At 33.4% G+C, this 22,785-nt stretch overlaps 4 protein-coding genes across 5 annotated transcripts; 1 reads left to right on the forward strand and 3 right to left on the reverse strand.

Moving 5' to 3' along the window:
• Nucleotides 1-2,229: 2,229 nt before the first annotated feature.
• Nucleotides 2,230-2,920, forward strand: LOC18101968 (protein transport protein Sec61 subunit beta). The gene has a single exon (XM_006378897.3). The coding sequence runs from the start codon at nt 2,371-2,373 to the stop codon at nt 2,689-2,691; it is 321 nt and encodes a 106-aa protein (XP_006378959.1). The 5' UTR covers nt 2,230-2,370; the 3' UTR covers nt 2,692-2,920.
• An 810-nt stretch (nt 2,921-3,730) lies between these two features.
• LOC7463299 (fasciclin-like arabinogalactan protein 12) lies at nt 3,731-4,757 on the reverse strand. Its single transcript, XM_002313484.4, has one exon. The coding sequence runs from the start codon at nt 4,598-4,600 to the stop codon at nt 3,809-3,811; it is 792 nt and encodes a 263-aa protein (XP_002313520.2). The 5' UTR covers nt 4,601-4,757; the 3' UTR covers nt 3,731-3,808.
• Nucleotides 4,758-6,696: 1,939 nt separating this feature from the next.
• LOC7463298 (fasciclin-like arabinogalactan protein 12) lies at nt 6,697-7,860 on the reverse strand. Its single transcript, XM_002313483.4, has one exon. The coding sequence runs from the start codon at nt 7,749-7,751 to the stop codon at nt 6,942-6,944; it is 810 nt and encodes a 269-aa protein (XP_002313519.2). The 5' UTR covers nt 7,752-7,860; the 3' UTR covers nt 6,697-6,941.
• A 2,239-nt stretch (nt 7,861-10,099) lies between these two features.
• Nucleotides 10,100-11,986, reverse strand: LOC7491140 (DNA polymerase II subunit B3-1). Of its 2 annotated transcripts, none has more exons than XM_024608311.2 (4): nt 11,471-11,986; nt 11,221-11,305; nt 10,606-10,641; nt 10,100-10,494 (listed from the first exon to the last, which is right to left on the reverse strand). In XM_024608311.2, the coding sequence occupies exons 1-4, from the start codon at nt 11,906-11,908 to the stop codon at nt 10,421-10,423; spliced, it is 633 nt and encodes a 210-aa protein (XP_024464079.1). In that variant the 5' UTR covers nt 11,909-11,986; the 3' UTR covers nt 10,100-10,420. The 2 variants fall into 2 exon arrangements, with proteins under 2 accessions (XP_024464079.1, XP_002313518.1); XM_002313482.4 differs by having other exon boundaries at nt 10,606-10,647; nt 11,471-11,979.
• Nucleotides 11,987-22,785: the final 10,799 nt, after the last annotated feature.

Raw genomic sequence — 22,785 nt, forward strand, 5'->3', positions numbered from 1 at the left:
TTTGTAAACTCTACTTTTTATTCTCATTATATACCGTGTCAGAAATAAAGAAATCAAACGAGCAATTTCTCTTATTATTTGTTTTTTTTTTATGTTGTAAGGGAACTTTTAATGGTCAAACAAAAAGTTTTTTTTTTATGCCTTGAGATTTGAAAAGAAGAAGAAGAGAAAACAAGTGTCTTAATATTTAATTAATTATTAATAGATTGTTAATTATTTGTCTGTGAACAAATATGAATATTTGTTGAATTAAAAATTTATTATTAAAATCTTAATAATTTAATATAAAGCATAATAGTTTATAATTAGATTAGATAATCTACGGTTTAAAAAATTTAATTGTGTCTTAATATTTAATTGTCAGGGATGAAGACTTAACATTTTAATTAATTGATTTTTTTGGGTATTGATAGTTAAATTCAAATGTCAATACAATATTATATAGAGGTGATGCTTAAAAGTTTTGATAAAACCCTTAAATGGTTCATGTTTTATGATTGAAAATTGAGTTTTTTGATTTTTTTTATTCTTTTATCTATAAAACTATTCTAATCTCATGATCTAGATTTCAGATTTGATAAGTTAACTTGGGTTGACTTGAATAATTTTTTTTATTTTTTTTATTTTTTATTTTATTTTTCAACGTTGAATTAATTAAGAATTTGTCTTTATAGTTTATTTTGATTTATTTTTTATAGAGTTATCACGGTCTCGTAACCTGAATCGTAAATTTGATAAGTTAACCAAGTCCATACAATATATTATAGTCTTAATATTAGAAAAACAAATTATCCAATACATCATTGTATTAATATTTTTTAAAAATATCTTTCAACATGTATTATATTGAGTTTATAATTGAAAGTCTTTTTTTTTAAATTAAAAAACATGTTACCATCACTTGCATAATTCGTCTTACATAAAAAAAAATTATCCTACTCTCAACACTACGTGGGCAATGATTTAGTTTCATCCGTTGAACCTAAACAGATTTAATTGTAAATTAATTTAGTGTTTTGAGATAAAAATAAATAAAAATGTATTTTATTAAAGGAATAAAAACTTAAAAATAAATCTATTTTAGAATAAAAAATAATTGTAATAACTATACACTAACTGAATTAGCCCCGTTTGTTTGCTGGAAAATAGTTTTTTTTTGGAAAGTGAATTCCAGGAAAGTGAATTCCGGGAAAGTATTTTCCAATGTTTGGTAGTGTAATGGAAAATAAGTTGGAAAACACTTTCTAGTGTTTGGTTATGTCATGGAAAATGAGCTGGAAAATAACTTATTAATGTTTTATTTTTCTCAAGTTTATTAAAATAATGAGGAACAAATCTTACAAATTAAAAAGTTGAATGAGAATGAAATTGAAAAAAAATATAATTTCATAAATTATCTCAAATAAAATAAATAATAATCAAAATAATAGAGATTAAATTTAAAAAATTAAAAAAAAATGAAAGATGAAGAAATTAAAATAATAATAATTAACATTTCATATATTATTTCAAATAAAATAAGTAACAATCAAAAGAATGAGGACCAAATTTGATAGATAAAAAATTTCAATAAAAAAATGATAAGGAAAAAGCAAATAGAAATTATAAAAATAAGGATCAAAGTTAATATAAAAATTAAATTTTAAGAGATGAAATTGAAAAATAAATATTCAAAACAAATTATATATAGCAATCAAAAGTTTGAGAATCAAATTTGATATAATCAGCAAATAATGACATTTCTAAATTTTTCACAATTTCCAGAAAGTGTTTTCCGCCCAAATTTTCCAGGAAAACACTTTCCTGAAAATCAAGCCAAATTTTCCTTTGACTGGAAAGTGTTTTCCATTGACCAACTTTTCTAATGGCAAACAAACATAGAAAAGTTTGGAAAGTGATTTCCCGAAAACCACTTTCAGGAAAACAAACACAGCCAAAAGGGAAAACATTTTCCTGAAAACCAAACCAAATTTTTCTTTGACTGGAAAGTGTTTTTTGTTGACCGGAAAGTGTTTTCGTTGACTAAAAAGTATTTTCTATTGATCAGAAAGTGTTTTCTGTTGACCAACTTTTTTAATGATAAATAAACATAAAAAAATCCAAAAATTACTTTTTAATAAATAAACATGGCATTAGTTTTGGTCATAAAAAATTAATTATTAAATACTCAAAAAGTTTTACGAAAGTCAACATCGAGAAAGTAATTATAACCGCGTGAGCATTCCTGATCCGCGCGTCCAGTCTAGATAACATCCATCCAAAAAAACCGCAGCTCTCTCCAAATCCCCTTCTCTTTCCATATATTCACACTCCTGCCACATTCGCCATTTTCAATTTTTATTCTCCCTTCTTCTGCAGTTATCCTCAACGATGGCGAGAGGTGCTTCTCAATCGCAAACCACCTCCTCTTCTTCCTCTTCCCGTGCTGGAGTTGCGGCTCCTCGCGGCTCCGCCGCCGCCGCTGCTGGGATGCGCCGCCGCCGCGTCTTATCCTCCGGATCCTCCTCCGGCGGTGGTAGCGGTAGCGGAATCGGAGCCCCTGGCGGCAACATGCTTCGATTCTACACCGATGATGCGCCGGGCTTGAAGATCTCGCCCACGATAGTCCTGGTGATAAGTCTCTGCTTCATTGGCTTTGTCACTGCTCTCCATGTCTTTGGCAAGCTTTATCGCAGCAAGGTTAGTCCCTGAGCGTACAACCCGAATAAAAAGAAGGATCGCTTTCTATTTCGGATCTTTGACTCGGCAGTTGAATGCTTTGTTTCCTTTTTTTTTTTTTGATATTTCTGTAAATAATCATGGCAGGAAAAAAGGTTGCGGATAGTTTTGTTTCTTTTCCTTTGGATAGTATTGTTACTTTCAAAGTAACTTTTTTATTTTACTTTATGTATTTATTTATGGGTTTGATTTTTCTGATTAATTGTTTTTGGCAATTGATTTAATTTAACATGTTAGAGAGGTGACTGGCCGGCCGGCCAGCCAGCCAGCTAGAGTCAGTAATTCTTTTTTCTGGAATTTAAATCGAGGAACATCCTGGTTGCTGCAGACGAATTTGAATTTGAGAAATCAATAACTATATGTATATCTTAGAGTTGGAAAAAATAAAATTGTAGAAGATAAAATGCTGAGCTTGGAAAATCCAACAATAATTAGTGGTAGCTTCCTGCCAAGAGAATTGATGATATGATTTGAGGAGATCTCATTTATGATAATTGGAGAGGTCAGTAAATGCTGGCAGCTCTGTGTCTCACCCCTCCGGAGAAAATGGCAAGTTGCTAGCAACAAGCATTTCTTGCCTGAAACTGGCCGGATTCATCACCGCTTTCCCTCCTCGTTTCAACTTCTAAACAACTAATGATAACTCTGAACTCCGTAACTCCCCTTACCCCTCATCATCAACATGTACTGGTGTTGGTTCCCTAGTTAGGAGGAGCAGCAGCCCAGAGCTGGAATTAGAAATTTATGATGAATGTGGGGTGCCAAGTGGATAATGCATTGATTCTTTTACGGTGCAAAACATGTATCCAGGACGATCGTTTAATGGAGTCGAGGTTATTTTTGTGGTCAGCTGTCAATTTGCTCCTGTATTTTCATTTCAATAAATTTGCCTTTGTGTTGTCTCAATTTAGTTAGTTGAGGTCAATTACTGAAATTTATTAATATCAGGCGTTCCGGAAAAAGTAAAACAAAGCAAAAGAAAAAAATAAAGGCAGAATTATAAAAAAATAAATTATGCAAAGCTTACATTTTCATTATGTAAGGAGTATTATAAATACCATTTGAGTCATTGGCCCCACTTAAAAATATTTTATGGATCCATTACTAGAGCAGCTATGTAGAGGCCAGCCCCGAAGAGCACAACGTTAACACGATGTTGCCAAGCAATAACTAGTGCACTAGAAGCATCCCTGGGAGCAACAGGATCAGGCTCTGCAAGAGGCCTTGCCGGTGCTGGAGCTGGAGGCGCCGGTGGGAAAAGATCTTTAGGAACTAGCACCTTGTCGACCTCATAAATAGCAACCTGCTTGTCTGTGTATATAGTGTTTGATATGCTTGTTTTCGTAAGCCCTGAACTTACTGTCACTGAGTTATCACTGGTGGTTATAGTAAGCGGGAACTTCCGGTCTGATCCTGCCAGGGTTTTTACAGGGTTACTTAGAGTCTGGAAATCGGAAATTGAAAGAAATCTCGGTAGTATGTGAAATTGCACAAACTCGAGTTTTTCTCTATCGTTTAGGGAGCCTACGGCCCCAGCAACTAGGCTTGAAAATGCGTTATCATTTGGTGCAAACATGGTTATGCCATCGGTTGAGCTGTTAAGCTGGGAAAATAACTGGGTATCCACATGGGTAGCTTTCATCAGGCGGACAAAGGATAAGAAGCGGCCAGCTTTTAAGAGGATTTGGATGGTGTCTGTAGGGCCAGCTGGGGGTGGCGGTGGCACTGGTGCCTTTGTCTGAGTCGCTGCTGGTGACTGGGCTGGTGATTGGCAAAATGTTTGGGAGCAAGCATGGAGGAAGAGGAGCCAGAATAACAAGATAAATGGTTGCATTCTTGGGCAGAGGCGTGGCCTGTATTGTACAGAATAAAAAAAATACATATATGATTTGTTTCTTTAAGCGTTTGATTTGCAGAGAGCTAGCTAGAGAGAGTTTATATACATGTAATTATGGTAGCTAGCCTGTAGGTGGAGAGAAGTGAAGTAAGGTGCTGTGGTGCAATTATAGTTACGAAAGAGTAGCTTATCATAGTCAGGAAAAGGTGGAGGAGGGCATCCACTTGCTAGAACTTGTGCTGCTTAGCTCCACATTTTATCCAATTGCTTCGAAAGGTGAAGATTAATGTCAATGTTTCAGCAACTATTTTGCTTGCTAAGGCAGCAAAACCGTGATGATACAGTGCTGGGAAACAAAAAGGTGCCGGATAACTGTAGAGCTGAGGTCTGTCTGTCAGCATCAGACAGAAAGTCTAGCCTTTTCACTCAGTTTCACATCCACATAGCCTGCTAATTCTGGAGGAGTAGAAAGCACCATTGGTGTTCGTTTTTCAGCGGTGCAAATCAAATCCAGGCCTGTGAAACGTTTGTTTCGCATAAAATGATTTTAAAATTTTTTTTTTTAACTTTTTTATGTTTATTTATCAATAAAAAAAATTAATCAACGAAAAATATTATATTATTTATTAATTATATTAAATGTGATCCTTAAATTTTTTATTTCTATATATTTTATTTTGAATTTTTTTTTCAATTTCATTCCTTATAATTTAATTTAATTTGATTTTTATATCAATTTTTATTTTTATTTTTATTTTTATGATTGTTATTTGCTTTTTTCTTGTCATTTTCTTAATTGAAATTTTTTATCTATCAGATTTGGTACTTATTCTTTTGATTGTTATTTATTTTATTTGAAATAATTTATGAAATTATAATTTTTTTTAATTTCATCACCTTTCAACTTTTTTTTCTATTTGATTTGATCTCTATTATTTTTATTATTATTTATTTTATTTGAGATAATTTATAAAATTAGATTTTTTTTATTTTATTCTCATTCAACTTTTTAATTTGTAAGATTTGTTTCTCGTTATTTTAATAAACTTAAAAAAATATATAAACATTTTATTTTTCAGCTTATTTTTCATGACATAGTTAAACACTAGAAAATATTTTTCAATTTATTTTTCATAATACTATATTAAAAATTAATTTACTTTTTAAAAATTTATTTTTTAAAAAAACTACTTTTTTAAAAAAATTACTTTCCGTCCAATAAACAAGAACAAATGTGCAAATAAATTCTCATGCCGGGATTTGCAGTCTTTGATTTTATTAGGAATTGAGAATAGGTTGGCCTTTTTTTTTTTTTTATGTACCAATTCCAACTATGAATATCCTTATCCCATCTTGATTGGATCAGGTTAGATGGAACATTTCGTCTACAGTTATGTACTAGATTTGATGCAATTTGTTTTTTGTTTTTTGTTTTTTTAAAGAAGAAAATTTATATAAATTCATGTCGTCGTTGTATTTTTTATAAGTATTTTTGTTATTTTTTTATAATGATTTTTCTTTGAGGGATTATAATGTTAAATAGTTTTTTATTATCATAATTTTTTTTATATTAAAATTTTTTATTCGAGCTACAACGTATCACGACTTTATTCCAAACAATTTCTAAAATTTTAACAAACATTTTATTATTTCTTGACTTTTAGAAAAAAAAAAGAAGAAGCCAAAGCCATGAATTGCCGAGTGCGGTCTATATTTTTGTTTAAATATGTTTAGAAGTGTGATAACTATTATTTTTTAAAGTGTTTTTTATTTTAAAATACATCAAAATAATATTTATTTTTTATTTTTTAAAAATTATTTTTGACATCAATACATCAAAATGATCTAAAAATATTAATTTAAAATAAAAAAAATTTAATTATTTTAAAAAACACAATACCAAATACACCAGTGATGAAACTTTATAGCCCACAACAGACATACAAAATTCCATTGATCTTTTTAATTTATTTATTTCCCCATCATTTGTTTGCAATCGCTTCTATACATGTACGTACATAGCAGTAGGATGACATACAGAATAAAAAGAATAGAAGCTATATATATATATATATATATATATATATATATAAAAGCAGCATATTGTAAAATGAAGGAAAAAGGTAGGATTTTTGGGCAAATTAATTGAAGACACAAAATCCATTCTCTTGAGTAATAAAATCACAAACTTAAATGATACAAAATTAATGGGAATGACAGGAAAACGTCAATTATTGAAAAGCAGTACTGATCTCCATCCATCTTAGTCACCAGTACCATGCATTGCAAACTCCACAAAATCATAGTAAAATTAAAAAAAAAAAAAAACATGGAAAGGGACCAGAAATATATATCTGCACCCAGGCCAGGCCCCAGCTTATGTAACTCATGAATGTATTATTGCACCAAACGCACAGCTGACTGCAAGAAGCAAGGCGTTGTTATGCAGAAAAAGCAGAGCTGGAGCACCAGAAATATCCTTAGGAGCAGTAGGGCTCTCTGCATCGGGTGCTGCTTTCCTAGGCTTTCCCAGTGCTGGCTCGGGAGCAGGGGCTGGAGGCTTAGGAGTAAATATGTCCAAAGGAAATAGTACCTTATCAAGTTGATAAATAGCAAGCTGGCTGTCAGTGTATACAGTGCCTGATATGCTTGTATTTGTCAGCCCTGAACTTATATTCACGAAATTCCCGGTGGTGGTGACATTTAGTGTTACCCTGGGACCTGTCCCCGCCTGTGTCCTTACAGGGTTACTCACAGTCTGAAATTGGGATGTTGATATAAATGCAGGCAGCACGTGAAACTTCACCAGCTCAGTCTTGTCTTCATCGCTTAGAGAGTTGAGAAAGCCTGCTTTGAGGCTCGAAAATGCGTTGTCAGTTGGTGCCAGGATTGTTATTCCATTGTTTGTGGTGTTCAGCTCCTTGTTTAACTCGGTGTCTTCTGTTGTAGCTTGCATCAGGCGGGCGAAGACTGTGAAGTGGCCAGCCTTCTGCAAGATTTTATTGACGTCAACGGGGCCAGGTGATGTAGCAACCTGTGCAGATGGTGCCTGTGAGGAGTCTGCAGGCGGTGCCTTCACTGGTGTCTTAGGGGGCGCCATAGCCGGGGCCGCGGCAGGTGACTGGCACAACGTTTTTGTACAATGGAGGAAGAAAAAGATAAGAGACAATGCTAAGATGAAAGATTGTGGCCTCATCTTGAAGTAGCTAGGAGTGCTGTTTTGTTGCAGTGGCGGCCTATACTCTTGATGTTCTTGAATGGAGTTGTGCTTGCAGAAGTGTTGGGTGTAGTGAGATGATTATGAGGAGGACAGATAGGGTTTTTATAGTGGTCTGGTGAAGAGAGGATCAAGTTAGGTGCCATGAACAGTATTAGTTACACGAACACAGTGACTAGTTCCTCAATCATCTTTCTGGGAAAGGTGGGAGTGTATCAGCTATCAACTATCAACTATCAACTATCAACTGGAGAGATAGAGAGAGAGCGAGAGACAGAACAAGATACTAGCTAGCATCTTGTTCTTGTAGTTAGCATGGCAAATCAGGAAAACTAGGAGGAGATTTCAAGTGGGTGTGTAGGCAAAACTTTATTATTCATGAATTTAGATGGAGATTGTCCGTGTCAAACAGCAACTATAGCTATATCACTCACATATGCTTTCTGCTGTTACTGTTTAAGAGTGTGACAAAGATTATATTTTAAAGTGTTTGTTATTGAAAATGTATTAAAAAAAATATTTAATTTTTTTTAATATTAATATATTAAAATGATTTAAAAATATTAAAATAATTCATTTTAGCTACTCAACAATTTGCTTGCTAAAAAGTTAGGGATATTTCACTTGCCTTAACATTTGACATTCGGACATTTGATCTCCGAGTATTCCTACATACGAGCTTACAAAGGGATGCTTGAGGTTCCTTTTTTATGATTTATTTTTATAATAAGTTAGTATATGATTTTAAAAACACTACCTACCACTATATAAATATATAGACAGTGTAACCATCTAGATGGTAGCTCAATGGTAAGAGTTTGGGACCAAGAGGTTTGCTCCTTCTGTGGTCTCAGGTTCGAGCCCTGTGGTTGCTCATATGATGGCTACTGGAGACTTACATGATCGTTAACTTCAGGACCCGTGGGATTAGTTGAGGTGCGCGCAAGCTGGCCCGGACACCCACGTTAAACTAAAAAAAAACATATAGACAGTGTTCTTAAAATAACAAATTAATTCAATCAGTTTGTTCTTATATTTTGGAATGAATCCTTGAGTTTTTATATCTATATATGTTTATATATTTTCAATGGGCTTTGATTTTCTGACACCTTTTGAAACAAATATGTTCCTCCGGATATAAAATATTGAAATTAATTTGGAAGAATAAAAGGCATTGAACCAAAAGGGGGGAAAAAACTTTACTCAAAAATGTATTTTGAAACAACAATATAGATTTGGTGGATAATTGATTTCAACTCAATATTAATGCTATACATTGTATATTTGAGATTGAATTTTGCTCAAATCAAGTTTTATTATAGTTATAATTAGATCATTAACTTGCGCTGTGTTTGCGGGATAGATTAAATTGTTTTAATATATAAAAAATATTAAAGTATTGCTAACTTATTTTCTAAAAATAATAACCATAGACTCAAAATATAATTAAGATTAGATGCCATCATTTTCAAATATCCATATATTGGATGCTATTATTTTTTAAAATAATGAAAAGATAAAATATTAAATCAAATTGAATTAACTTGTTAAATTCACGACACGAATCATAAAACCATAAAAAAAATCAATTCTCGATCAACCTAATGATAAATAATGAAATTAAAACAAAATTATTAAATTAAAAAAAAAATACTCAAGTAAAATCAGGTTAACTTTTCATATTTATCATATCCTTTAATGTTTTGTTAATATCCAATTTAACCCATAACTTAGACCCAAGGCCTAGACTGAACAAGAACCCACGAGTAGTCAAGAACAAAATTTTTTTATTCTATATTTTATTCATTATTTAATTTTGAATATCCTTGCCGAACCCAAACATTAACTATTTAGAAAAAAATATATTCTGATTAATGTGGCATCACAGGATAAAAACAGTGAAAATAAAAGAAATATATCTTATATTTCTTATTCGTAATAAATTCACTTAAAAATTATTTTAAAAACAAATTTATTTGATATCTTTGTTTTAATCCCTCAAACTACACATGTTTTTATTCAATTTGTATATTCCTCCTGTAAATACTAACTAACTAAACACAACCTAAAAGTTAATTTGAATGCATATTCATTAAATTCAAATGAAATTGTGATCCCTAGACTAAGTTTGGCAGGCTACAAGTTAATGACCAACCCCCCCACAGCACAAACATCCAAGCAAATGCTAAATATCTAGTAGCGCGAAAAAGAATTACTCCTTTCCGAACTAGTAGTGCAAAATATACTGTGAAGCTATCCTGCATTGGAAGAATCACTCATTTACAGCCTTCTATAAACTATCTGCCGTAAGATGATTGGGATGCAACTGTGAAAGCATGGGGAACAAAGAATGAACCCCACACAAAATATATAAGAATGCGAGGCATAATGCTTCATGGATCAAACAAGAAAAGTTTCCGGTTATGGCCCCCAGTTAGAGGAGATGCAACCAGCTCCCATTACCACAAGCACACAAATTTCAAAATGCCCTCTTAGATTTACATCCCATCAAATTTGTTGAGAAGCAATGCCTAGGCAATCATATTACCAACTGATAACAACGAGGCAAGGCTATGAAATGAGCATGATTCCGCAAGCAACTCAAGACCAAAGAAAACTTCTAGGATTATCATCTCCATTCCCATGGCTTAACCTTGCCCTGTCATGGCCAGTGTTCTGTCTGCCAATGCATCCTTCGCATTTAATTTCTCAGGAACAAAATCTAGATGCACAAAATAAGTTATACCAGGCAGCATAGCATAGTCAATATAGGTAAAGTTTATGCTTGCCATTAAAAATGAGAAAGAATGGACAGAACATGAGTAAAAAGTACCTGAAAGGAAGTCAAATCTCCTCCTTTTACTAACAACTGTTGCTGAAACAAAAAAGAAAACAGCATGTCTATTAAACTCGGGAACATTATTTAGCAAGGCATTGTATAGTGATTCTACTGTCTCCTGCTTGCTAATTATGTGAGCCATCAGATAGTTTCCAGAAGCTGATATAGTTTAAAACATGAAATGAAATTAATTTGATTTGGCAGTGAGCACAAAACATAAAAACAACCAGCTTGTCATAGCTGCAAACAGCTAAATAGAAGTGAGAGATAAAATAAATGGGACATCATGTGCAATAAATTTAGCTAGATTAGGTTTTTTTTTATCCAAAAGAGAGAAAGAAAACAAAAGGAGAATCTATGAAATATCAAGTGGGATAAAGGGTACTAGATTCTACAGTTGAAAATGTTGACATAGCAAAATAAAAAAAAATACTGAGAAATCCCATTCACAACAAGAAAAGAGCTCAATTTCTAGCTCTCAAATGAAAATTTATCAAAATTAGTGTAAAGCAATGATCACACAGAGCAATGTTACAGTTACAGTAACTGCAAACTTAGTAGAAAATAGAAGTTAATATGGAGAGAAAGAAAGAAAGAAAGAGAGATTACATAGGTGCTTGTAAGCAAGAGACTTCTTACGATCCTGAACTGAATAATCATATGCTTCGTCACTAAATTGCTCCAGAAACTTCTCCTGCTCAAAACCAACCATAGCATACACAGTAAGACACATGCTGATGCAATAATAAAGCCTTAATTACGACAGTTGGGGCACAATTCTCAAATAAATAAAACCCCTTAAGCTCCTTAACCCTGACATTTGCGTTGACAGAAGAAAACAAAATGAAAGAGAAAGTACCGTGGCTTTGTTTACTAAGAAAACTACATCCTGACTCAATAGCGACTCAGAATCTTCGCTCTTAATAATCCTCTTTATCCTGGCCATCGGAAACCTACACGCCGTCCCATCTTCTTCTCCTTCTCCGTCTAAGTCATCATCTTTTCCTTTTCTTTTAGCATTATTAGCACTCTTGATTTTAGAGCTCTTCATGCTTCGATTCTTGATTCCGCTGTTCGTTTCATCATCCTCTCCCTCGATTTCTATTAATTCCTGTGAATCGCTGCTGCTGCTGGAGGAGGATGAGAGTAATAAGACAACAGGTTCTCTTGGTGAACTATTGCCTGTCTTGCTCTTGCTTTTCTTCTTCTCTTGCTTTGATTTTGTGACGACGACGACTTCTTTGCTGCTACTCCTTTTCTTCTTCATTTCTCTTTTGGATTTCGCCACTCTCTCCATTTCTCTCCGACAGTAGGTACTGGCGATCGATGGCGACTTCCAAGGATTACTAGTGGTTTTGGGCCTTCAGTTGCGATTGGGCTGGACTTGTCTCCATACCCTTAAAGGAATCGTAACCGTTTAATGATTTACATTTTTTCTTTTAATTTACTATTTTCCAATTATACACGCATACTAGCATATTGATTTGTGCTTCGCAACAAATTAATATTATTTTTTAAAAATATAAAAATATTTAAAAATATTTTAAATATAAGTCTAACAGTCATGTTAGATCCAAGCAAATTGGGTCCAGTGGCCATGCTAAATCCAAGACACTTGGGTCTAGCGATCATGCCAGATTCAAGAATCGTGAGTCTGGGGCCAAACATGGCTGCCAACCCATGCCCGGGTCTAGCACCAAACATGCAGACCCAAGGCTCTTGGGCCTAGCATTGTTGCCAGACCCAAGGTCCTTGGGTCTGGTGTGATATCCAGAACCAAGTAGCTTGAATCTGGCATGTTTGCTAGACCCAAGCAAACAATAAACAAATAAAGAAGAATTGTGTACTTTAGTTGCCATGAGAGAGAAAAGAAAGAAAAAATTCAAACAATCAATTACCGGGGCAATCCAACTATAATATGTTTACACGCGCCGCACCATGTGAAATAGGGCATGTTTACACATCTATCTACACGGTGTATGGCCAGATTTAGCCACCGGGAGGCCTCTCACGCGCCTTCTAAATGGCGTTGGCGCTGCCCACTCACTAGGACGTATGGAACACGAGCCGATAGCTTTTTTAAATAAAAAATAGAAAAAACAACGTGAAAATACTAAAATGCCCCCCATAGTCCTCTTAATTACACACTATACCCAAGTAAATTTCACTGTCCCAAACCATAGTAATCTGTGTCTAGAGCTAAGTAAAAATCCCATGTCATTTAGCTTTCTTTACACACACACACACACACACACACAATGACACTAGACATTTGATATTATGTAAAATAAATAATTTTTTTATTTCCAGAATTAATTAATTATGCATGATACCTCTGCCAAGTTATTTAATTAATTTGACTGAAAAGTTGCCTTTTGAATTCTACAGATATATTGGTCTGAAGAGATGTACCTTTAAATTCTATAAACACTTTAAAGAGGTACGCCTTTAAATTTTATAGATATATTGGTCTAAAAATGTGTTATTTTTCTTATAAATATCATTTTGATATTGACAGAAATCAATTAGAAAACAATCTCCTTCTCTCCCTATTTTTTTTCTCTACAAACTCTTTGTTTATGTTTGTCATAAACAAAACATAAATTATTAAGAAACTTATAGAAGTTGTTGTCTATAGGTTTAAGGTTTTGTTGTATCCTAAGATCTATTGCTTTAACCCTGCAACAAATATAATGAGGGGAATTAATACCTTAAAGATAATGATCTTCACGCTTCAAAGTTTGTTTGTTATACCCATTGACATAACAAATTTAAGGTTTTCATTTGTAATAAAGTTAGATCATTTTGATTGAACAAATCTTATTCATTGGAAAGACAAGGTAATGTTCTTGTTGACTGCTTTAAAGATCTCTTACATTCTTAATCCGAATCTACCTAAAATTCCTATACCTGCACCTGAAGATAGTGATCAGTTGAAGACAGGTCGTAAAAAACAAGATGGAGATGAATTGTTATGCAGAGGTCACATCTTCAATAAAATGTCTGATTATTTTTATGGTCTTTTTACATCTAAAAAGTTTTCAAATGAAATCTAGAAGTCACTAGAGTACAAATACAACACAGAAAAAGAAGGTGATGATAAATATCTTATCATGAAATATTTTGAATTTTCAATGATTGATAATGCTTCTATTATGGATCAAGTCCATGAGTTACAAGTCCTAATTTCTAAACTTAAAAGTGGAAGTTCCTGAAGCATTACAAGTAAAAGGAATTATTGCAAAACTTCCTCCTAGTTGAAATGATTACAAGAATATATTGTATACCATATAAGAACTTTCTCTTGAATAGATTTAAAAACACTTGCGGATTAAAAAGGAAACCAAAATAAATGTAAAGAAATTCACCTGTAAACCTGCAACAAAAGTGAATTATGTTGAAGTAAATCAAAATGTTTATGATGTGATCCTAGCTACGACATCAAATGATCTATTAAGAGTGTCAATTGGATCTATTCTAAGACGTAAAATGAAGTGGATTCAAGAGGAGTTCAGTTGACTAAGTTAAGAGGATTGGGTTAAAAATGTTTAAATCTTCCAGTCCATTCCTTTTTTCTACTTTGTAGGTCATATCTGAAGCTATATGAGGATATTGGATTTGACTTTAATTGTGTTGGAAACGAGATATTTTTACCTTTTCAATGATGAATGATAAGCCCACTAATTCATTCATAAGAGAAAGAGTTTAAAGTTGGGCTTATAATTTGCTAATAAAGTACAAAAACAGAAAAGACATTGTTTCCTCAAGAGTTATGAATTTCATTCACTACAATGTATGTGGAAACCTTTAGCTTACTTATTTTATAAGGATTCCATATCAAACAAGAAGAATTAATTGGTTAGAAATTAATCCTTATTTTACAAGGTTTATTCCAAAAGTGTTGGTGTTTTAAGATAAGTTTTCATTGTGTCACACTCCTATCAAACTTGTTTTGGATTTCTAGGATTTGTTGTCAATCTTATTATAGGTTACGTGACCACATGATCACGAGGTTCGTATCAATTCGAAAGAAGAATACTGGAAAAAAAAAATTATGAGGCAACAAAACACTTCAAAAATCTAGGCAACCCAAGTAATTCAAAGAAAGGAAAAACTTGTTATAATTGTGGCAATAAAAGGCACTACACATATGAGAGCAGGTTTTGAAAGAACCATTCATGTATGCAACAATAAAAATCATTTCAAAGATTATGATGTTGCAGAAGATGAACAAGAAGTTCTAATGGGAAATTATAATACTATAAAGATGATGAGAAAATAAAGTGTTGAACTAAATTTCACTTCTATAAAGAAATTGTTGTTGGTTAATGTCTTACATGTATTATATATAAGGAAAATCTTGTGTATGCAAATTTTTTTAGAAGAAGGGTTTTAAGGTTATTTTAAAGTCAGATAAGATTATTTTATCCAAAAATTGACTATGTTTTTGGAAGAGCTACTCATGTGATGGAATGTTCAAACTCAATATTAATAATATAGTTAATGTTTCTATTTATATGAATGAGTTATCTTTATCTTTATAGTATGATTGTTTGGCACATGTTAGTTTTAGATCATTAAAATATATAGCTAAGTATAATTTAAATTTTTTTTATAAAATTGAAAATAAAAGAACATGTAAAATTTGAGTTCAAGCAAAAATGACTAGAAAGGCTTTTTCTAAAGTTGAAAGAAATACAAATTTATTAGAACTTGTGCATTTTGATATATATGAATTGAATGACATCTTAAGTATGAGAGGGAATGTGTATTTTATAATTTTTATTGATGACTATTCAAAGTATGTTTATGTTTATTTAATGAAACATAAAGATCAAGCCTTTCAAATGTTCAAGAATTACAAATTAGAAGTTAAAAACTAAAAGAGGATGAAAATTGAAATTCTAAGGAAGTGATAAAGGTGCTGAGTATTTTCCCATAGAGTTTTTTTTTTTTTAATTTTATGAAGAAAATAGAATCATACATCCATATTATATCTCTTTATAATCTATTGTTTTCTTAGTTGAAGGAAATATGACTAATGTGCTTAATAAAATATCAATCTTATTAGTAGTGGAAGATTAAAACATATAAAAAGACAATGATATCTCGAGATATTACTTTTTCAAAAGAGACAGTTAATGATGAGACAGTTAATGATGAGACGAATTCATTATTATATAACAATACTTAGACTATTGTTGATTTGCCTTCAGGTACCAAGGTAATTGGATGTAAATGGGTTTTTATAAGAAAGTATAATAGTGATGGATCAGTTCAAACTTTTAAAGCAAGGTTAGTAGCTAGGAGCTTTATACAAAAGGAATGAATAAACTATCTTGATACATATGCTATGATGGCTCATATAACATCTATAAGAGTACTTTTAGCTTTATCATCAATTTATAATTTGTATCTATATCAAATGGATGTTAAGACAACTTTCCTCAATGGTGAATTCAATGATAAGGTTTATATGGAACAACCAGAGGGCTTTGTTCTACTAGGAAATGAGCATAAAGTCTACAAATTGATCAAATCTCTATATGGATTGAAACAAACACCACCTGCTCATGGCTAGATCGATCGGTTTTGGGTCAAATAGGAAGAACTAGAATCTTCCACCTCTGGAAAACGCCTGCAATGACATGAAAAATTTGATTGTATAATTTTAGAATATAGTTTTAAATATAACAATGCTGATAAATGTAGTTATCCTAAATTTACAAATGATTTTAATGTGATAATATGATTTTATGTGGATGAGATACTTATTATTAGTGCTAACATGAATGATGTCAATGATACAGAGAAATATATAACCTCACAGTTCAAAATGAAAGACTTAAATGAAGTAGATACAATTTTAGGTATCAATATAAGAAAACATAATGGGAGGTTCTGCTTTTTGTCAATCTCATTATATTGAGAAAGTCTTCAATAAATTTAATCATTTGAATATCAAAGTAGCAAATATTATGTATGATGTTCCTTTTAAGTTGACAGAAAATACTAGTATATCAATTACGTAAATTGAATATACTAATGTAATTGGTAGCTTAATGAATGACATACATTGTACTAGACCAAATATTGCTTTCAAAATATATAAATTTTCCAAATACATAAGTAATCATAGTATAGATTATTGGAAAGCAATTACAATAGTTTGAACTGATTCGGTTCTTAATAACCCTCAAATTGAACTTTAAACCTTTTGTGACCAATCAGATGTCACTTCATCTTTAACCCAAAACCAAAAGCAAAAAGCTTTCATCACTTTAAGAAACCTGTCAATAGGAATCGCTTGAATTCTTTAGAATAAGTTTATTTTGAACCAATGTCAAAATGATTTTTGTGGTTGGAATAACTTGGAAGTTCCAAAAATTTTGCATGAAAGCATTTCATTGTACAAAAAACCCAAACTTACCTTCACATAGCCTCACCCCAAAATAAACCCAATTTGAACACTTAGGGGGCATGATCAAGCTGGGGGGCAATCCAAAAGCACATGGTAGGGCTTGCTCTATTATTCCTTTTTCTAAGGAAAATGTCGGGCAAAATTGGCAACCCTTGAGATACAGGTTGGAGGACAAAGAAGTATGACGACATCAAACCCTTCCTAGAGGTCAAAATCACAAGATATAACTCGAGTAAGAAAAAGTGGAAAAGCCATCGAAGTTTACTACCAACACTACAACTTTTAAGAGAAAGAAAGACACCATGAAGAAATGGGGGCCTATATTTCTCAGGTAAGTATACATGCATATCTGTCATATTGTATTGTTTCCTTTATTGACCGATTGGTGTTACACCATCACCACCTAGGTAGTGCGTTTTTTAGCCCTCACCTCCTTTCGAGTGCATCTTTGAGCCCTCGCCCACTTGGGTAGGTCACCCATTACAACACGACCACTCTTTCTTTTTTCCATTTGGGTAGGTCACTCATTACAAATCGACCAATTCTCCATGTTTTTTTTTATCTAGGTAGGTCACCCATTACAATAAGACCATTCCTCCACTTGGGTAGGTCACCCATTACAACACGACCACTCTTTCTTTTTTCCATTTGGGTAGGTCACCCATTACAATTCGACCACTTCTTCATATTTTTTTATCTGGGTAGGTCACTCATTACAATGAGACCATTCCTCCACTTGGGTAGGTCACCCATTACAACACGATCACTCTTTTTTTTTCCATTTAGGTAGGTCACCCATTACAATTCGACCACTTCTCCATGTTTTCTTATCTAGGAAGGTCACCCATTACAATTCGACCACTTCTTTATGTTTTTTTATCTGGGTAGATCACCCATTACAATGAGACATTTCCTTCACTTGGGTAGGTCACCCATTACAATGAGACCACTCTTCCTTTTTCTACTTGGGTAGGTCGCCCATGAAAATAAACCAGGGTAAGCGTGAGTGTGTGGGCTAGTCGCCCCTGAAAATAAACCACTTAAAGTATGTGTGGGCAGGTCGCCCATGAAAATAGATCAGGGTAAGTGTGAGTGCGTGGGCAGGTCACCCGTGAAAATAGACTATCTTTCTTCAAAAAAAACAAAGGGTTTGAACAAATAGGATTTTGGTTCTAGTTAGAGGGGATTGGCGAAAGGAATCTCAGTCTATCCTAACCACCTGTAGGATTTTGGTTCTGGTTAGAGGGGATTGGCGAAAGGAATCTCAGTCTATCTTAACCATACATGATTTTTTGTTATGGTTAAAGGGGATTGGCGAAAGGAATCTCAGTTTAGCCAAATCACACAGGATTTGGTTCTGGCTAAAGGGGATTGACAAAATGAATCTCAGTCTATCCTAACCACATGATTTTTTGGTTCTGGTTAGAGAGGATTGGCGAAAGGAATCTCAGTCTATCCTAACCATACATGATTTTTTGTTATGGTTAAAGGGGATTGGTGAAAGGAATCTCAGTCTATCCTAACCACACAGGATTTGGTTTTGGTTAGAGGGGATTGGCGAAAAGAATCCCAGTCTATCCTAACCACATAAAATTTTGGTTCTAGTTAAAGGAGATTGGCGAAAGGAATCTCAGTTTAGCCTAACCACACAGGATTTGATTCTGGTTAAAGGGGATTGGTGAAATGAATCTCAGTCTATCCTAACCACATAAGATTTTGGTTCTGGTTAAAAGGGAATTGGCGAAAGGAATCTCAGTTTAGCCCAACCACACACAGGACTTTGGGTCCGGTTGATGTTTCAGGTCAACCAAATTTTGAGAAGACTAGTTTCGGAAGACCAATTTTGTTTATCTTTACAACACTTACTACACAAAATCTTTGCTCCGTAAGCATTGTAAAGAAAGGGGCAACTGTTGTAACCCATTTTTGGGTCCCCGCACAAAAAATAATAAAATACAAGAAAAAATCAAGAAAATATTATCAAAAAATAATAGCAGTGAGAAGAGGATGCCAGAGCGCCCTAAAAATGGTCAAAAATTGGTTGAGGAGGTTCAAAATTACAAAGATTAAAATTTGGCAGTATTTTGTTGACTGATGAGAGTCCTGTTGACAAAGAAAATTCAATTTGAGGAAGAAAAGTCCAAAATCAGATGTTTATGGATTCAATTAAATTTTATTGAAGTTTAATTGAACTTATGGAGGTTTTGATTGCAAGAAAAATTGATTTTGGAGTTAATTTGGGCTTTAATTGGAAGAAATTCAAGTTCTGGGTCAAAATATAATTTTTGAGAGTTAATTTGGTCAAATCAGGGGCTTAATTGCATAAATATTGAAGTTTGATGGCCAATTAAGGACTTAATTGAAGAAATCTGAGACCAAGGACCAAAATGCAAAACACGCGCAAATTGAAGGCCTAATTTTAAATCTGACGTGTTTTGGCGCCAATTCCAATTTTAATGAAACGACGCGTTCTGGAAAAAACAGTGTCGTTTCATACACTGTTCACTTATAAAAAAAACAGAGAAGAAGCAAAAATGGTGCCGTTTTGAACGGCACCATATGTCATCTTCTTCCCCTGGACGCGCAGAGAACAGGGGAATAAGATTTTTTTTTCTCTCCTATGTTTCTCACCGACTCCCTCTCTCCCTTAAACCTCAAAAAGACGCCGACCCAACCGGTGGCCTACCACCCCCCAGCTGACGCCCCTGTCTGCCCTGCCCTGTCCCTTGACCGGATAGAGGCAGGGCATTTTCACCGCCCTTCTTTGCCTATAAATACTGAGGCAGAGAAGAGGCACAAAAGGGGGAAAAAAAGAAGAAGGAAGGGAACTAGAGGAAAGAATAGAAGAGAAGAGAGAGAGCGGAATAGAGAAAAAAAAAAGGAGAGAGAGAGACCGGGAAAACAAGAGGGAACGAACCGAGAGAGAACAAGAGGAACAAAAAAGGAGAGAGAAGGGGGACTACAGAAAGAAGAAAGAAGAAGAGAAAAGGAGAAAGAAACAGGGGAGAAAAGAAAGAAGAAATCGCCGCCTTTGCCACCCTCAGCACCGCCGGCCACCGCTTCAGGTGGAAGCGCCGCCACTCCAGGTAAGCCGCCCGCCCTTTTTTTTTTTGCCTTCACTTCTTCCCTAGCCATGCAAGACGTGCACAGTGCACGTCTGCAGGCGGGAAGAAGCTGGTTACTGTGCTCATGCACAGTAACCAGTTAATGTGGGCTGGGCCGAGCCCAGCCCATGTAGTTGGGCCAGGTTCGGCCTAGCCCATGTATTTGGGCCTGATCCGGCCCATTTCAAGAGAAAAAAAATCAAAAATATTTGTTTCAGCATTTTATAATTTTTCCGCGTAGTTTTTATGTCATTTTGATTAATATCGGGCAGTATTTTACATCGTAAAAATAAAAATCTGGTATTAAAATACCCGGTTGTCATCAAAACTTCCAAAAATACAAAAAAAATTGAAAAAAGAAAAAAATATTTTTGTGCATACGGCCAAGTGTCTCAAAGCCAAAAAATCATATTGTGTTTTTTCATACACCAAAAAACAATGTTTTAGCATACATTTTGGTTTTAATAACCAATTTATTAAAGTCAAGAGAACATTGGCCAAAATTTCAAAAACAACAAAAATTTTATTTTGTTTATCCGTTAGTATCTGGGGTACGACATTACACGTAATGCGTATTCTAGATATTTAATTCTTTTTTTCGGACAATAGAACGGTTAGGTTTTACCGCATTAAGATAAGAACCTCCTTCTGAAGGAGAGCTTGTTTTGAACCCTAGATAGACCAACAATTAGAAATCACAACACGACTTTAGATTTTATCAGACAAAAACAATGCAGCGTACCTTAGGTAGGGCGTAGTTGGGGTGCTAATACCTTCCCTTTACGCAACCAGTCTCCGTACCCGATCTCTGAGACTAGTTAGGGTTCCTAGTGACCAGAATACTAGGTGGCGACTCCCAGCCCATATTTTACTGATAAGAGACAAGAATTCCTTGTCTCTCCATATTTGTCAGATAGACCATTATATGTTTTCCTTGAGGGTGGACAATCGTCGCGACGCCGCACACGTGCGACACTTTTAATGAAATCTCAATGTGAGAAAGAAATTTCATCTGTATGAACATATGAAATGGTGCCGCTTCAACAAATCTGATTTAAGCTAAAATATGAAATTAGAAATCTTTGTAAATGTTCATGAATACAGGAAGTAGCACAAGATCATATTAATGCTAAAATAATGGCGAACTTATGTTTTGAATTAATTGGATCATGTGTGTAGTATTTCCAATTTTATGGAATGAAATTCTGATTTAAGCTTTTTGCCATCCTGATTTCTTTAAAGTTTTGAAATGCTTACACTAAGAAGAAGTTTAAATCAAAAGATACCTTCTTCTATGTATAAAACATGGTACAACTCAATATTACAAGCTAATTAAAGGATTGTTATAAAATAGCTTGTATATTAGGTAAATAAACAAATAGAACTTTATCCCACACATTGAAAAGGTAAGAGGTTTTGTTGTGACTTATAATGTGAAGGACACCAAATCAATAGATTTGGAGGTTAGAGGGAAGATTTGGAGGGAAAGCCAATATATATATATATATATATATATATATATATATATATATATATATATAATGGCACTTGACACTTAGGCACTTGACATTACGTAAAATAAATAATTTTTTATTTTTAAAATTAATTAATTATACATGACACCTCTTGCCAAGTTATCCGGTTAATTTGATTGAAGAGTTGTTTTTTAGAATCTACAAATATATTGGTCTAAAAATATGTGCTTTTAAATTCTACAGACACTCTGAAGAGGTGTGCTTCTTTAAATTCTACAGACACATTGGTCTGAAAATGTATTATTTTTCTTATAAATATCAGTTTGTTATTGACAAAAATCAATTAGAAAACAATTTTCTTCTCTCATTTTTTATCTACAAACTATTATTTACGTTTATCGAAAACAAAATAGAAATTCTTAAAAAACTTATAAAAATTACTATTTATAAGTTTAAAACTTTGTTGGATCTCAAAGATATATTACTTTAATCATACAACAAATATAATAAAAATAATTAATATTTTAAAAATAATAATCTTCACGCCCTAAAATTTATTTGCTTTACTTAGTAACACAACAGAGTGATCATTTTTACATAGTAATTATGCAAAGAAAGTATATAATTACGTAAGAGAATGATATTGTTACATAGTAATTGCATGTGTTCTTAAAGGATAGATTAATTACCTTGGAAACTTAAAAAAGTCGATCAATAGAGTGATCATATGTTATTAACGGGAAATATGGTCGCAATCACCTAAGAAACTAGATGAAAGATTGTTCATATCAGCAGTTTAGTGTGACTATATATATACATGCCCAAAATGATTTTTATCACGAAGCCCATTAAAGGGTGGTCGTGCCCCCGAGTGATTTTAAAACTGTAAGTCCATTGATGGATGGTCATGCCCGAGAGGATTTACGAGGATAAAGCGAGTCTATGTGAAGTTTTTCAAGCTCCTGATGAATTTTCTCAAAATGATGGATAGACTTGTGTAGTTGATTGGGTTATACTTCTCTTCTTACAGCATGCATGTGTCTATAATAGCGACAGAACTTTGAATCTCCGAGCTCATCACCTGTGAGAAATATAGCTCAAACTTCTTGCAAGCTCAACTCTTTGATCCATCTGCGGACCATCTCTCTGAATTGTAGGTTGTTTGAGCTTCGAG

This window comes from Populus trichocarpa, chromosome 9, assembly GCF_000002775.5.
Source record: "Populus trichocarpa isolate Nisqually-1 chromosome 9, P.trichocarpa_v4.1, whole genome shotgun sequence".
Lineage (NCBI taxonomy): Eukaryota > Viridiplantae > Streptophyta > Magnoliopsida > Malpighiales > Salicaceae > Populus > Populus trichocarpa.

Excerpts from the sequence above, each read along its gene's own strand:
- LOC18101968 (XM_006378897.3), top strand. The coding sequence starts at position 2,371 with ATGGCGAGAGGTGCTTCTCAATCGCAAACCACCTCCTCTTCTTCCTCT.
- LOC7463299 (XM_002313484.4), bottom strand. The coding sequence starts at position 4,600 with ATGTATTTTTTTTATTCTGTACAATACAGGCCACGCCTCTGCCCAAGA.
- LOC7463298 (XM_002313483.4), bottom strand. The coding sequence starts at position 7,751 with ATGAGGCCACAATCTTTCATCTTAGCATTGTCTCTTATCTTTTTCTTC.
- LOC7491140 (XM_002313482.4), bottom strand. The coding sequence starts at position 11,908 with ATGGAGAGAGTGGCGAAATCCAAAAGAGAAATGAAGAAGAAAAGGAGT. Across the intron at positions 11,306-11,470 it reads TCTTAGTAAACAAAGCCACG|GAGAAGTTTCTGGAGCAATT; the intron begins GTACTTTCTCTT and ends GGTTTTGAGCAG. Across the intron at positions 10,648-11,220 it reads TCTTGCTTACAAGCACCTAT|CAACAGTTGTTAGTAAAAGG; the intron begins GTAATCTCTCTT and ends TTTTTGTTTCAG.